General features: G+C 48.4%; 1 protein-coding gene across 4 annotated transcripts in view; it reads left to right on the forward strand.

Annotated features, from left to right (window-relative positions):
- Positions 1 to 15212, forward strand: part of RPIA (ribose 5-phosphate isomerase A) — a 52140-nt gene that overhangs the window by 14270 nt on the left and 22658 nt on the right. For all 4 annotated transcript variants that reach the window (XM_077280267.1, XM_077280271.1, XM_077280270.1 and 1 more), the window contains exons 7-9: positions 452 to 520; positions 9727 to 9868; positions 13816 to 13915. In XM_077280267.1, coding sequence (XP_077136382.1) covers positions 452 to 520; positions 9727 to 9868; positions 13816 to 13915 — 311 coding nt within the window. The remainder of the gene's footprint in view (positions 1 to 451; positions 521 to 9726; positions 9869 to 13815; positions 13916 to 15212) is intronic.

Raw genomic sequence — 15212 nt, forward strand, 5'->3', positions numbered from 1 at the left:
TTTTCATACACAAAAAAAAAAATCCGACTTCTGAATGAGGCCTTACAGATGGCAGCTACTAACCCATTGGCTCCCCGCGATCTCGTTGCAGGGTGCCAATGGTATACTTATGGGAAAACTAATAATCCAGCGCAAACTGACAAAATGCTGTTAGTGATTGAAAGCGGCATTTAAATGGTTAAACAGTGACTGACCCCAACTCCGGTTGCTTGTGTTAGAGGCAGGTGTCGGCTATGTAACGCGTATGGAACCGGCTCAGATGTACAGTTACACCTTTTGCTTGGGAAGGTGTTAATATCTGTGTCACATAGTGTAATTATCTGCACTAGTCCAAGAGGTGTGCAGCAGCTCCCTCTGCCAGTATCCAGCCCACAGGGCCGTGATTAATGTCCCAGCCACACAGATTCCTGGTGTTTTTTACTTCTGAAGATCTTTTCTTTTCTGTTCTCAGGGGATGTTTGGCGCAGGAGAAGATCGTGGCTGGTTGTGCCAAGTCCTTTATAGTCATTGCTGACTACAGGTGAGAAAATCCTAAGGGCAGATGTTTATTCTGACCTCCTAGGGGGCGCCTGCTGATATCTCTTAACACCCATGCATGTTTTTACGACAGCTGTTAATGGGGCGTCTTCTGCTCCCCAGAAATATGTTGCAGCGCCGCCATGTCGTAATGGCCGGAAGCTTTACGAAGCCTTGGCGAAAAGTTGTTGTTGAACCTCTTAGATGCTGTGATCGATACTGACCACCGCGTCTAAGGTGTTTGTAGGGACAGAGCTCCCACTGACCCCCATTAATCCCCACAGAGGCAGTATGGTAGCTGGGGCCTTAACGAGGGTTTGCTATTAAAACGTGAATAATAGTTTGTCAGACAGACTTGTTGCTTTAGAATGTATTTCAAAGCATGGTAGATGCCATCAAGACGCTGGTTCACGTTCCCTAAGGACAGGTTCTTTCGGCCTCTCTTTCTACCGTTTTTTCCTAAGATTTGCAGCATTAAGGAACAACAACTTTGCTGTTCTGGCTTTGGCTAATGCCTCAGACTTTGCAATATGCCAAGCTGTTAAAATAAGCGACCTGATGATAGTTTTGGTCTTTTCTGCTTGGAAAATGTTCCATCCTTTTTTTTTTTTATAATGGATAAACAGAAAAAAAAAGTCTAAAGTTCCCAGCCATGCAAAGTGACCACCACATTGTCTACCATATTGGCCTGTAGTTGTTGGAGGGAGACGTCTTTTCCCCCCTTTATGAATTATTGTTTTTGCCACCAGAGCTTGTGGATGGAATTAGGCCCCCATGCAACGCTTCATTCAATAACTTAGTTGAGTATGGAAGTTGTGTCATAGAAAAAGGGGTGAAGCCATCAGGACCTGGGCAATTATTTATTTGGGGATGAGAGGATTGCTGATGGGAAGGAACAGGATTTTAATCTGGTTCACTGTAAGGATGGGCAGTGAGATGGATTTTATTGCTAGAGGGATCTGCTGGATGGGGGTCCAAATTGTATAATAAAATGTGTATTTTTGGGGCAGGATTGTGTGAATTGCTCGCAGAAGTAGTTTTCACTAATCAGTTCGATTGTGCCCTAAAGGTTTTACCTATAGAGAATTGGAGGAGAGGAATTGTCACTGTAGCCTCAGCAGATGTTGGTCATTGTGGTCATGTTTCTTTTCGTGAAGAAGCTGCAGTTTCCACTTGGGCCAGGAGATGGCGTGCCAAGCTTTTGGATTGTACCACTTAGTCTAAAGTCCTATGCATTTTGTATATCTTGTTTTGATATACAGAGAATATACAAAGTGGTATTATTTGATATGGGTTAACCTCTTGTTTGACATTCAGGCGTAGTCTGTTATTAGTTTGGTCAAAAATGTATTTTAGTCCAGTAGTGTTTTTTTTTTTTTTTTTGGAGGGGGGAGACTGGGGGTCTTGAGCTGCAGGGGAGTGACATAGTCCTTTGAGGGCCTGCTGGCTCTCGCTCATAAGATGGAGCTTTTGCAGGGCTTCTCCACCTTTCGTGTACCTTTAGTGGTCTGGGTCCTGGAACAAGTGAGGACGTCCCCTTTACGCAGCTTGGGTATAGCTGTGCCACAGGTCCCTGTGTGTCCCTCACTGCCTCACAAGATGGAGGAAGAGAAGCCTGATGGCAGTTCTGGGGTGCGGTGCCTGGGAGGTATGAAGAACTCCTCTACTGTCCTAAAATGGAGGTAGAACACTGTCATCTGTGGTCATTGAGTGGAGGTTATATGTGCCCGGGTCAAAAGATTGTTTATCCGGTCTTGTGCCACGCTGTAGCAATCCAAGATGGCTGCGGTTGAACCACGCCGATAGAGCAGGACACGCTAAACATCCACTCACTGAGTGAGTGTGCGAGATTCCTGTCTGTTACTCGGGGCTGTCTCTCAGGGCCCGGTCAGTGCGACAGTTTCACTTCCCTTCTAGTCGACAATGATTTCGGAGGGGAGGGAGTTGATGGATGGCAATGTTTCTGCTTTTCGGCTTCTTGAGGTGCCAGGGTGATGCTCTCCTGGTGATAACCGCTTGTCTCCTCTTGTTTGCCCGGTTTGTGCAGGTTAGGACCCTTAAAACAGCTTCTTCTAGTGGAGCTCCTCTGCTCAGCTCGAGGTATAGGACATTTCCTTATTTTTTTATTTTAAAGGTTCAATAACAAACTTTCCGTTTTATGGTATACAATGTGTTTGTCACTTTGTATTGTTGGCCACTTACTTTGGGCTCGGACGGTTTTTGATGTTTATTAGTGACTAGATGGTGGCCCGATTCTAACGCATCGGGTATTCTAGAATATGTATATCCATGTAGTATATTGCCCAGCCACGTAGTATATTGCACAGCCCATATAGTATATTGCCCAGCTATGTAGTATATTGCCCAGCGTATGACACAGGTTAAAAAAATAAACATATACTCACCTTCTGCCGGCGCGCTGTAGCTCCGTCGACTGGCAGGTCCTTGTAGCGCAGGACCTGTCATGACGTCGCGGTCACATGACCGTGTAGCGGTCACATAACCGTGACGTCACGGCAGGTCCTGTCCGCGCAGGCGCACAGGCCTTGCGATGACTTCGCGGTCACATGACCGTGACATCATGGCAGGTCCTTCTGCCAGACCATCCATGGCACCGGAGCGTGGCGGTTGGATCGCGAGGAGCGGGAAAGGCGGTGTAGGTGAGTATACAATCGTTAAAAATAATAAAAAAAAATTAAAAATATTAGATGTTTTTACTATTGGCGCTGCGTAGGCTGCGTCAATAGTAAAAAAGTTGGACACACAGGGTTAATAGCAGCGGTAACGGAGTGCGTTACCCGCGACAAAACGCGGTCCGTTACCGCCGGCATTAACCCTGTGTGAGCGCCGACTGGAGGGGTGTATGCGGGCGCCGGGCAGTGAGTGCTGGGAGTAAGGAGCGGCCATTTTCTTCCGGACTGTTCGTGTCGCTGATTGGTCGTGGCAGCCGGATAAAGAAATGTGTCCGGAGCACAACAATTGTATGACTATAAACACTAGGGTGCTACACAAAGCATGAAAAATGCAATGTTAAACAAGAAGAGAGAAGAGACATGACATAAATGTGTGCACACCTATATATATATATATAATAAATCACAACTTTATTGTAAGACAAAAACGTACAAAATATAAAAACATTAAAACCATGTCCCATAAGGATCAAACGACAAACACACCATTCTACTAAATACGTCGTGGCAGCCATGACAGGCAGCTGCTGAGACCAATCAGCGAATGAATAACGGTGACAGAAAGACAGAAGGACAGACAGACGGACGTACCCCTTAGACAATTATATAGTAGATGAGTGAACGTGCTGGGATGGTGTGTTATAGGATAAGGTGTTATCTGCCATGCTCAGGTGCTGCTAACCGAGTGTCTTCAGCGTGCTTGAAAAATGTTCCACTCCCCACAGCTGCTTGTCTCGCGGCTGTTCGAGAGCTTACAGCTGTTCGACCTTACAACACGTGCAAAGATTGCCTGTTTGTATCTGTCAAACAGACGTGAGACAAGCAGCCGTGGGGACTCGAAAATATTTTTCAAGCACGCCGAAGTCACTCAGCACCCGAGCATGGATAACATCTTATCTGAGCGCTTTCACTCATCACTAATGTTTATACTTATCATAAAGTGACTCCTGGTTGAGTAACTGATTGGACGCCCAATATTGATTTCACTTTTTTTTTTTTTTTTTAATAATGGAGCATGGAAGTCAATGGGAAGAGAAAAGTAAAAAAAACCTGAAAACTTTTAGGGTATGTGCACACACAGGGGCGTAACTATAGCGGTCACAGCTGCGACGGGGCCCGGACTGCTTAGGGGCCCGTCCGTCCAGCAATAGTGAAGGAGAAGGACCCAACCATTACAGCAGGGAGGCGTCAACGCAGGTCCTCCAGTTACATGGGGGAAGATGGATTTAATGCGGTCACGTGATCCAACCTTGTGACTGGAGAGAGGCGAGTCCACAGGTCCTTCAGCCTCACCAAAGGGAAAGACTGAACGAAGTTTGCTGGTGCTGCTTGAGTGAGTGGCTGAGTGCCTAAACCTAAAAAGCTGCAATCTGTTGCTGTGTCCTCCTCCTCCTGCTGCCGAAGGGTCCCTTAAGCCTCAGATCTGCATTTGTCCTCCTGTTATTAGCAGCCGCTTGTGTGACCTGTCTGCCCTGTTCTCAAGTCTCCCCTGTCCCCTTTCTCACCGTGTGTTCCCCATCTACCCTGTCCTCATAATCCATGTGCCCCCTTCTTCCTTGCTCGCAAGTCTCCCCTCATTTTCTCCTGTCTCCTTGCAGTCCCGTTTCCCCGTGTGTCCCTATCTACTCTGCCCTCGGAGTCCCCTTATTTCCTCTTGTGCCTGTCTCCCTTGCCCCCTTCTCCCCTTCCTCCTAGTCCCCATGTGTCCCCTTGTGCCTGTTGCCCTTGTGCTTGTGTCCCTTGTCCCTGTGTGTCCCGTTGTCAGTCTCCCTTGCCCACTGGTCCCTGTGTGTCCTCTTGTGCCTGTCTCCCTTGTGCTTGCAGCCCTTGTCCCCGTGTGTCCCCTTGTGTCAGTCTCCCTTGCCCACTAGTCCCCTTGTGTCAGTCTCCCTTGCACACTAGTCCCCGTGTGTCCCCCTTGTGTCAGTCTCCCTGGCCCACTAGTCCCCGTGTGTCCCCTTGTGTCAGTCTCCCTTGCCCACTAGTCCCCTTGTGCCCTTCTCCCCTGCCTCTTAGCCCGCATGTGTCCCCTTGTGCCTGTCTTCCTTGCTCCCTAGCCCCCCTGTGTCACCATTGTGCCGGTCTACCCTAGCCCCCTTGTGTCCTTCTCCCCTGCCCCATAGTCACCATTTGCCTGTGTCTTACTGCACCTGTATGGAAGGGCTGCATTATACTATGAGGGGGGGCTGCATTATATTCTATGGGGGTTACATTATATTGTATGGTGGGGCTGCATTATACTTTTGTGGGGTGGCTGCATTATACTCTGTGGGGTGGCTGCATTATACTATATGTGGGCTGCATTATACTGTATCGAGGACTATGGGGAATACATTATACTATATGAACTATGGGGTGCATTATACTATGAGAAGTGAATTGTGTGACATGGATGACGATGGTGCATTATACTATATGGAGCACTGAGGAGTGTATTATACTATATATAGGACTAAGCAGTGTATTATACTATATGGAGGACTATGAGGAGTGTATTATACTATATGGATGACTATGAGGGGTGCATTATACTATATAGAGCACTATGAGCAGTGTATTATACTATCTGGAGGACTGAGGAGTGTATTATACTATAATACACTCCTCAGTCCTCCAGATAGTATAATACACTGCTCATAGTGCTCTATATAGTATAATGCACCCCTCATAGTCATCCATATAGTATAATACACTCCTCATAGTCCTCCATATAGTATAATACACTGCTTAGTCCTATATATAGTATAATACACTCCTCATAGTGCTCCATTCCCCCTCCAACCTCCAGCTGGCTGTCATCTACCGCCCCCCAGAACTAGCCATCTCCACCTTTCTCGACCACTTCACCACATGGCTACTTCATTTCCTCTCTGTTGACATCCCCACTATCATCATGGGTGATTTCAACATCCCGATTGACACTTCCACCTCAGCTGCCTCTAAACTTCTATCACTGACTGCCTCCTTTGGCCTCACTCAATGGTCCTCTGAGGCCACTCACAAAGATGGCCACACGCTGGACCTCATCTTCACCCGCCTCTGCTCCCTTACTAATCTCACTAACTCACCCCTCCCCCTGTCTGACCACAACCTACTGACATTCTCTTCCCTCTCCTCTCCTAGTGTGCAACCCCCACTCCACGAACTCCCTCGCAGAAATCTCAAACATCTCAACTTACAATCACTCTCTGAGTCCCTTCTCCCTCTTACCGACATAGCCTCCCTTCATGACACAAATGCTGCTGCTGCTTTTTATAACGCCACAATAACAGCAACACTCAATTCGGCCGCCCCGCTCATGCATAGCAAAACTCGTACAGTCAACAGGCAGCCCTGGCTGACCAGCCTGACTAAAGAACTGAGACGGGCTTCCAGGATCGCTGAGCGAAGATGGAAGCGATCCCGCTCTGCTGACCACTTCACCGCATACAAGCAGTCCCTCGCCAGCTTCAAGTCCGCGCTCACTACCGCAAAACAAACTTACTTCTCATCTCTCATATCCTCCCTGTCTCACAACCCTAAACAGCTTTTCAACACTTTCAATTCTCTACTCCGTCCCCCTGCACCCCCTCCCTCCCCTCTCATTTCTGCTGAAGACTTTGCCTCTTTCTTTAAACAGAAGATCGATACGATCAGAGAAAGCTTTGGCCCACAGCGCCCACTGCCCCTCTTAGCTGCTCACCCCTGCTCCTCCAAAACCAGCTTCTCCACCATGACAGAAGATCAGCTCTCCACCCTCCTGTCGAGATCACACCTCACCACCTGCACGCTCGACCCGCTCCCATCTCACCTCATCCCTAACCTTTCCACGGTCTTCATCCCAACCCTAACGCACCTCTTCAACCTCTCACTCACAACAGGTGTCTTCCCCTCATCCTTCAAACATGCCAAGATCACACCCATCCTCAAAAAGCCCTCCCTCGACCCATCCTCTGTGTCTAGCTATCGCCCGATATCTCTTCTTCCTTATGCCTCCAAATTGCTGGAGCAACACATCCATCTTGAACTGTCCTCTCACCTCTCCTCCTGCTCCCTCTTTGACCGATTACAATCTGGCTTCCGTTCCCATCACTCAACTGAAACTGCCCTAACTAAAGTCACCAATGACCTACTAACTGCCAGGAACAAGCGACACTACTCTGTCCTCCTTCTCCTCGACCTGTCTTCTGCCTTTGACACTGTGGACCACTCCCTTCTGCTACAAATCCTCTCATCTCTTGGCATCACAGACTTGGCCCTTTCCTGGATCTCATCATATCTGACAGATCGGACATTCAGTGTCTCCCTCCGCCACACCACCTCCTCACCTCGCTCCTTGTCAGTCGGTGTTCCTCAAGGCTCTGTTCTAGGACCCTTACTCTTCTCCATCTACACCTTCGGTCTGGGACAGCTCATAGAATCCCACGGTATGCAGTACCATCTCTATGCTGATGACACGCAGATCTACCTATCCGGACCTGACCTCACCTCCTTACTTACCAAAATCCCGCACTGTCTGTCTGCTATTTCAGCCTTCTTTTCTGCTCGCTTTCTACAACTGAACATGGACAAAACAGAATTCATCATCTTTCCCCCATCTCACTCTACCCCTCCACCAGACCTATCCATCAATGTCAATGGCTGCTCACTTTCCCCAGTCCCACACGCCCGGTGCCTCGGGGTGATCCTCGACTCTGCCCTCTCTTTCAAGCCACATATCCAAGCCCTTGCCTCCTCCTGCCGCCTCAAACTCAAAAACATTTCCCGGATCCGCGCATTCCTTGACCGTGACACCACAAAAACACTAGTGCATGCCCTTATCATCTCCCGCCTCGACTACTGCAACCTCCTACTCTCTGGACTCCCCTCTAGCACTCTGGCACCACTCCAATCCATCCTACACTCTGCTGCTCGACTAATCTACCTGTCTCCCCGCTATTCCCCAGCCTCTCCCCTATGCCAAGCCCTTCACTGGCTTCCTATCACCCAGAGACTCCAGTTCAAAACCCTCACAATGACCTACAAAGCCATCCACAACCTATCTCCTCCATACATCTGTGACATGATCTCCCGGTACCTACCAACACGCAACCTCCGATCCTCTCAAGACCTCCTTCTCTACTCCCCTCTCATCTCTTCTTCCCACAACCGCATCCAAGACTTCTCCCGTGCTTCCCCCATACTCTGGAACTCTCTACCCCAGCACATCAGACTCTCGCCTACCATAGAAACTTTCAAAAAGAACCTGAAGACTCACCTCTTCCGACAAGCCTACAGCCTGCAGTGATCCTGAACCTACTGAACCGCCGCACAACCAGCTCTGCCCTCTCCTAGTGTATCATCACCCATCCCCTGCAGATTGTGAGCCCTCGCGGGCAGGGTCCTCCCTCCTTATGTACCCGTGTGCCTTGTTTTTTGCTCATGTTTAATGTATTTGTCTATATTTGACCCGTATTTCACATGTAAAGCGCCATGGAATAAATGGCGCTATAAAAATGAATAATAATATGGAGGACTGAGCAGTGTATTACACTATATGGAGCACTATGAGGAGTGTATGTTAATATATGGAGGACTATGAGGAGTGTATAATACTATATGGAGGACTATGAGGAGTGTATTATACTATTGTACTATATGGAGGACTATGGAGAGTGTATTATACTATATGGAGGACTATGGAGAGTGTATTATACTATATGGATGACTATGAACTGTGCAGTATATTATAAGGAGTACTATGGGGGTGCATTATACTTCTTATATGGATCCCCATGACTTCTATGTAAGCCCCTGATGAGTATAATGGTTTATTTTCTTTTATAAATTACATAACAATGGCAGTACGGGGAACAGATATATACCAGGATGGGGCATCGGATAGATACGCCACTGAGATCACACTATACAACTTTGCAATAAAGCTATATTGTGCGAAATGAATAGGGAAAATCTGAATTTGAGTGGAAAATATTCTTGCATGGTTGGGGGGGGGCCCATTTGAAAGTTCGCATCGGGGCCCAAAACTTTCTAGTAACACCACTGTGCACAAGTCAGGATTTCTTGCTGAAATTTTCCTGACAAAAACCGGACATTTCTGCCAGAAATCCGCATGCTTTTTTTTCACGTTTTTTTTTCATGCGTTTCTGACTCGTTTTTGACCCGTTTTTTGTGCGTTTTTTTCCAAATGCATAGAATTGCTGGAAAAACGCGGAAAATCTGCAAAATTAATGAACATGCTGCTTTTTTTATCGTGATGCGTTTTTTTCTCAGAAAAAACGCACCACGTGCACAAAACATGCAGAATGCTTTCTAAATGATAGGATGCATAATGTATGAGTTTTTATAGCGTTATTATCGCGAAAAATCCTGAATGTGTGCACATAGCCTCACTCTTTCTAATCCTTTCCTTTGCAATAAATACAGTTTTTCTGCTGCAAAAAAACCCTCCAAAGACCGTGGAGGAATTTCGGTCTATACATTCATACAGGACTCGGTAACTCTTGGTGATCTTTGTATGTGACTTATTGCTCTACAGGAAGGATTCCAAGAACTTCGGGGACCAATGGAAGAAGGGGATCCCTATAGAAGTTTTCCCTATGGCTTATGTGCCGGTGACCAAGACCATTCAGCAGAAGTTTGGTGGAGCGGCCGAACTGCGGATGGCTGTCAGTAAAGCTGTAAGTTACAGTGCGGCAAGGTCGTGTGTTTTTTTTTTAAATGCCTATTGCCTTAGTTTGATAGTCTACTTTAAAGGGCTCCTGATGGGACCCCCGTGCCCTCCAACCCACCCTTTGTATATTGCTTTCTGTGCACCATCCCTAACCAGCCCTTTATAATGCTTAACACACAAATAGATAAAAAAAATCTATAGTCCATTTTTAATATACAGGTTTCCTTTTGATTAGTCGTCTTCACTTCCTGACATGTGCAGCGCCTGGAAGTGCACACCTGTCTTCAGAGGAGCAATAATAATAATAATAATAATAATTTTATTTATATAGCGCCAACATATTCCGCAGCGCTTTACAACTTATAGAATGGACTTGTACAGACAATAGACATTACAGCATAACAGAAATCACAGATCAAAACAGATACCAGGAGGAATGAGGGCCCTGCTCGCAAGCTTACAAACTATGAGGAAAAGGGGAGACACGAGAGGTGGATGGTAACAATTGCTTTAGTTATTTGGACCAGCCATAGTGTAAGGCTCGGGTGTTCATGTAAAGCTGCATGAACCAGTTAACAGCCTAAGTATGTAGCAGTACAGACACAGAGGGCTATTAACTGCATAAAGTGTATGAGAACACGATGCTAGGAACCTGATTATGTTTTTTTTTTTTTTTTTTAATTTTAATTAGGCCACACAGTTAGGTTAATGCGTTGAGGCGGTAGGCCAATCTGAACAAATGAATTTTTAGGGCACGCTTAAAACTGTGGGGATTGGGGATTGATCGTATTAACCTAGGTAATGCATTCCAAAGAATCGGCGCAGCACGTGTAAAGTCTTGGAGATGGGAATGGGAGGTTCTGATTATTGAGGATGCTAACCTGAGGTCATTAGCGGAGCGGAGGGCACGGGTAGGGTGGTAGACTGAGACCAGAGAGGAGATGTAGGGTGGTGCTGAGCCATGGAGAGCTTTGTGGATGAGGGTAGTAGTTTTGTACTGGATTCTGGAGTGGATGGGTAGCCAGTGTAATGACTGGCACAAGGTAGAGGCATCGGTGTAACGGTTGGTGAGGAATATGATCCTGGCTGCAGCATTCAGGACAGATTGGAGCGGGGAGAGTTTGGTAAGAGGGAGGCCGATTAGTAGAGAGTTACAATAGTCCAGACGAGAATGAATAAGTGAGACAGTAAAGGTACCTTCACACTAAACGATATCGCTAGCGATCCGTGACGTTGCAGCGTCCTGGCTAGCGATATCGTTTAGTTTGACACGCAGCAGCGATCAGGATCCTGCTGTGATATCGCTGGTCGTTGAACAAAGTTCCGAACTTTATTTGGTCGTCCGATCGCCGCGTATCGTCGTGTTTGACACCAAAAGCAACGATACCAGCGATGTTTTACACTGGTAACCAGGGTAAACATCGGGTTACTAAGCGCAGGGCCGCGCTTAGTAACCCGATGTTTACCCTGGTTACCAGTGTAAAATGTAAAAAAAACAAACAGTACATACTCACATTCGTGTCCCCCGGCGTCCGCTTCCCACACTGACTGAACGCCGTAAAGTGAAAGCACAGCGGTGACGTCACCGCTCTGCTGTTAGGGCCGGCGCTCACACAGTGCAGGAAGCGGACGCCGGGGGACGCGAATGTAAGTATGTAGTGTTTGTTTTTTTTTTTTTTACATTTTACGCTGGTAACCAGGGTAAACATCGGGTTACTTAGCGCGGCCCTGCGCTTAGTAACCTGATGTTTACCCTGGTTACCCGGGGACCTCTGCATCGTTGGTCGCTGGAGAGCGGTCTGTGTGACAGCTCTCCAGCGATCAAACAGCGACGCTGCAGCGATCGGCATCGTTGTCGCTATCGCTGCAGCGTCGCTTAATGTGAAGGTACCTTAAGAGTTTTTGCAGAGTCGAAAGTAAGAAAAGGGCGAATTCTAGAAATATTTTTGAGATGCAGATAAGAAGAGCGAGCCAGTGATCGGATGTGGGGGGTGAATGAAAGCTCGGAATCAAGGATGACCCCAATGATGTCCAGTGGCGTAACTACAAAGTGAGGGGCCCCGATGCGAACTTATATTATAAAATATTTCCCACCGAAATTCACATTTTCCCTATTTATTTTGCACACTATAGTTTTGTTGCTTTGTTGTATAGTCTGACCTAATACTGCCCTGTAATCGCTGAGAAAAATGATTTTATAACTTGCATGTCCCTATGCTAATTATGGTGATGTCTTTGGAAGTGCAGACTCTGGGCGTTCGTGTCCTTCCTCACTCCAATTCCAAGTGCACTGCCGGCGTTTGAAATCTGTGTGCTGTTTCTTCCTGGTGTGACGCGCGTCTGTGTCATTTCCTGATCTGTGCAGTGTGGGGGTGTATTGGGTGTACTGGTCGGCTCCGGAGCGTACGCACTGCACATTCTGACGCTGGCGAGTACGCCCAATACTCCCCCACAGTGCACATGACACATGCTGGGCTCTGCCCACAGCTGTGTACCATTCTTCCCGACTCGGAAATTTACACCCCGTACACACGCGGCTTCGTTCCATACACCTCGTAAACACGCAGCTCCGCTCCATACACCACGAGCACACGTGGATCCGCTGCGTACACACACGGCTCCGCTCCATACACCTCATAAACACACAGCTCCGCTCCATACACACGCAGCTTCGCTCCGTCCACCTCGTCCACACCTGACTCCGCTCCGTCCACACCTCGTCCACACCTGACTCCGCTCCGTCCACACCTCGTCCACACCTGACTCCGCTCCGTCCACACCTCGTCCACACCTGAGTCCGCTCCGTCCACACCTCGTCCACACCTGAGTCCGCTCCGTCCACACCTCGTCCACACCTGACTCCGCTCCGTCCACACCCCCTCGTCCAGCACCTTGACAACCAGCACAGCAGAGTCCTGCATACACTGATGCCCCTGATCATGTGACCCCTGACTCCTCCCCTCCTGTGACCTCATCACAGGTCCTGTGCCCAGAGAAGATATATATTTTCGTGATCTGGGGTTGAGTGAGGGCTTATTTGTGTGCTGAGCTGACATTTTTACTGATACCATTGGTGTAGACACATGATCTTTTGATTGCCCATTATTGCATTTTAATTCAATGTTGCGGCAACAGCAAAAACCGTACTTCTGGCGTTTTGAGGTTCTTTTCTCGTTACGCCGTTTACCGGTCACGGTCAGATTAATTCTCTTTATATGCTAATAGATCGGGCGATTCTGAACCCGGCTATACCAAATGTGGTTTTTTATGTTGTTGTTTTTATGGGGGGTGATATGATCTCTTTTCTTTTTACTTCACTAATCTCCATGGGAGACTAGAAGCTGCAATCATCCGATCGCTTGTGCTACACATAGTGAGCATTTCTGCTACATAGAGCAGGGCTGCAGACCTACTATGAGCACTGACCTATAGCGATCCTGCAATATCACCCACAGACGTCTGCTGTAGACCCCGGGTTGTTAGGCCAACCCATCGGCTACCCGCAGTCATGTGACACACGTGATGATGGGCGGGATTAGGAACGCACTTCCGGCCCGGGCATGATAAATGCCGCTGTCAGAGACTGACCCAGGCATTTAGCATGTTAACAGCTGCAACTACTACGGGCACATGACAGCTGTTCAAATCAGCTGACATGTGCTGGAAAAGCTGCGGGCTCATCTCCAGAACCCGCAGCAAACAGGGGCAGCCCACCTTAGAAGAAACTATGCGGCTATAGACACATGGAGATTTTTATACCCCAATTCAAAAGACTACACCCACTTACGCAATAATGCGCCCAAGGAGAGAGAAGGGCTCAGTCGTAAGAACTTGGCCCACTCTGCCCCCAATTACTGTCAAGGACCGGTCTCTGAATCGGGCAACTCCTTCTACATAATCTTAAGAATTGTTTTTGTTTTATGCCATTGATTAGTTGCTGTTCCCTCCATGCAGGGCCCGGTGGTGACCGACAATGGGAATTTTTTGCTTGACTGGAAGTTTGACACAGTTCATGACTGGGCGGACGTTAATACGGCCATCAAAATGATTCCAGGTGAGTCTGAGTCTGGGCCGTATGTATCCGCTCTGTGGTGGTGGTGTCATACTATGGGGCGGGAGGATCTGGTGACTTTTCTCCTCTCCGCACCCTTCTACTACAGGTAAGTCCGTTCCGTCCCTCCTTGATTTTATGACGCCTGAATAAGGGGGTCCTGCAGGTAATCACTGACTTGTGACAGAGGATGGGCCGATAGGGCTGTGCCCCGGCAAAATGGTGTAATGTTGGCTCGTCTTTTAGAGAAAATGGTTATTTTATCCAGCAGGGGGCTGCATTTTTTTAGGATGAGTACCGTATTTTCCGGCGTATAAGACGACTTTTTAACCCCCGAAAATCTTCTTAAAAGTCGGGGGTCGTCTTATACGCCGGGAATCGTCGTGTACGCCGGTGTATATGGTGGGTGGGGAGGGGGAGTGATCCTGATGACGAGGGGGCGTCTCACAGGAAAGTGAGTAATCCCCATTACCTTATCCTAGCGGTGCAGCGTGGGGGTGTCAGTGCTGGGAGCGGCTGTGTTCTGGTGCGGCGGCTCCTCTTCTGTGTGGGGCCTCTGTGCTGTGAGGTGGCGGCGGCAGCGGCGTATCTTTATCCAGTTGGGGCTCCTCCGGCATCTCCTTAGCCCTGGAGGCCCCGCCGCAACTCCATCGGTGCAATGTGGTGGCCTCCGGGAAAATGGCCGCTGCTCAGATTCAGATCTCGTGTCCCGAGATTTCGGGACGAGATCTGAATCTGAGCAGCGGCCATTTTCCCGGAGGCCACCGCATCGCACCTATTGAGCTGCCTCCGGGAAAATGGCCGCTGCATTGCACCGATGGAGTTGCGGCGGGGCCTCCAGGGCTAAGGAGATGCCGGAGGAGCCCCAACTGGATAAAGATATGCCGCCGCCACCGCCACCTCACAGCACAGAGGCCCCACACAGAAGAGGAGCCGCCGCACCAGAGCACAGCAGCCGCCGCCGCCACTCCCAGCACTGAGACCCCCACGCTGCACCGCTACGATAAGGTAATGGGGGATACTCACTTTCCTGTGAGACGCCCCCTCGTCATCAGGATCACTCCCCCCCCCCCCCCCAAAAGGCACATATTCACCGGCCCTATAAGACGACATAGGGTGTATAAGAAGACCCCCGACTTTTAAGAAGATTTTATATTTTAACTGGTAAAGTTGGGGGGTCGTCTTATACGCCCAGTCGTCTTATACGCCGGAAAATACGGTAAGTATTTTGCATAGGGCAAAAGTTGGAGTTGTTGGCATAACTGAGGTGAGGGTGGAAAGAGGGGCGCCTGCGCTGGTG

Source organism: Ranitomeya variabilis, chromosome 1 (assembly GCF_051348905.1).
Source record: "Ranitomeya variabilis isolate aRanVar5 chromosome 1, aRanVar5.hap1, whole genome shotgun sequence".
Classification (NCBI taxonomy): Eukaryota; Metazoa; Chordata; class Amphibia; order Anura; family Dendrobatidae; genus Ranitomeya; species Ranitomeya variabilis.